Below are 1528 nucleotides of genomic sequence, written 5' to 3' on the forward strand. Positions count from 1 at the left end.
ATTTACACAGTGGCTGTCATAACTTGTTTCATAACAGATTTATTTCACATTAAAACTAGTAGTAAAAAAGGAAGGGATGATCACGCTCACTCGTGGTACGAATAAGTGTACCGCTACACCCCTATTATTTGGCATACATACATAGTTACACATTCTCTCTCTCTATTTTTTCCATCTCAGGAGCCAGTCATGCCTGCCAGTGTGCGTACTGGGACCCCGAAGGACTCAGAGGTGTCTGAGCTCTTCTACAGAGATGATCCTGAGAAGCTCTTCACTGATCTCCGGGAGATCGGTCATGGCAGCTTTGGAGCCGTGTACTTTGTAAGCAGGCTATGCTAATATTTGTATGCAATGGGCATTTGTGTAGATGTGTGCTTGAGGCTCTGCATGAACATATTTTTCTTTCAGGCTCATGATGTGCGTTCCAATGAAGTGGTGGCCATCAAGAAGATGTCGTTCAGTGGCAAGCAGTCCAATGAGGTCAGGATCAAATTGAATTTCTGTAGTAATGAATCAGACTGTTTAAACCTATTCATGTACAAGAATCATGTGTTTACTACTGGTTGGTGTGTTGGCCCCCAGAAATGGCAGGACATCATAAAGGAGGTGAAGTTCTTGCAGAAGCTCAGACACCCCAATACCATCGAATACAAAGGGTGCTACCTCAGGGAGCACACAGCATGGGTAAGCGCATACGCATATGTATGTGAGCGATGTGTCTGTCTGACGTGTGCTAATGTTGTCTGTTTCTTGTGTTAGCTGGTGATGGAATACTGTCTAGGATCAGCCTCTGATCTGTTAGAGGGTGAGTAGTTTATTTGTATCTTTCCTCACGTCCTCCGTTCTTTTCAAATAATGCTGTTATGCTCTCCCTCAGCCGCCCTGTCTGACATTAGAGATGTCCCTTGTTTTTGTGGTGCTGTATTTGTACCCTCAACAGTTCATATAGAAACATGCAGGTGTAAATATTGTAACCATTACAGCTCTGGATTGTATTTTCCCACAGTGAAATATTTAGCCTTTTTATCCTACAGTGCATAAAAAACCTCTGCAGGAGGTGGAAATAGCTGCTATTACCCACGGTGCACTTCAGGGCCTCGCCTACCTTCACTCTCATAACATGATACACAGGTGAGACCCTTCCTGCTTTTCTTTTGATTTCTGTTTTTATCTTTACATCTGTTTGCTTTGTTGAAGTTTCTCAGCCTGTTGTCAATAGATGTTTTTCAGTGTTGAAAGATGCATAGGTCTTTATTTCTTTATTTTTCTTTTTCCAGAGATGTGAAGGCAGGTAATATTCTGCTAACTGAGCCCGGTCAGGTGAAGCTTGGAGATTTTGGCTCTGCCTCAATCGTTTCTCCTGCCAACTCTTTTGTGGGTACACCGTACTGGTAAGTTGTAAATGCAATTGATTATTTGGTTAAAGGAACTATGTTCTATGATTTGATTTTACTTGAAGTCAACTTATAATTATAGTCAGGGTTTCTTCTACTAAATGAGCACACACAAGTAATTTTAGCATTTTTTT

At 41.6% G+C, this 1528-nt stretch overlaps 1 protein-coding gene across 1 annotated transcript; it reads left to right on the plus strand.

Moving 5' to 3' along the window:
- Positions 1–180: 180 nt before the first annotated feature.
- LOC107580543 (serine/threonine-protein kinase TAO2-like) lies at positions 181–1391 on the plus strand (the record flags this gene model as incomplete). Its single annotated transcript, XM_016266227.1, has 6 exons — positions 181–321; positions 409–480; positions 583–684; positions 760–805; positions 1035–1131; positions 1278–1391. Coding segments are annotated over 6 exons (572 nt in total), but the record flags the coding sequence as incomplete, so codon positions are not given.
- Positions 1392–1528: the final 137 nt, after the last annotated feature.

Source organism: Sinocyclocheilus grahami, unplaced genomic scaffold (genome assembly GCF_001515645.1).
Source record: "Sinocyclocheilus grahami isolate Dianchi unplaced genomic scaffold, SAMN03320097.WGS_v1.1 scaffold35675.1, whole genome shotgun sequence".
Classification (NCBI taxonomy): domain Eukaryota; kingdom Metazoa; phylum Chordata; class Actinopteri; order Cypriniformes; family Cyprinidae; genus Sinocyclocheilus; species Sinocyclocheilus grahami.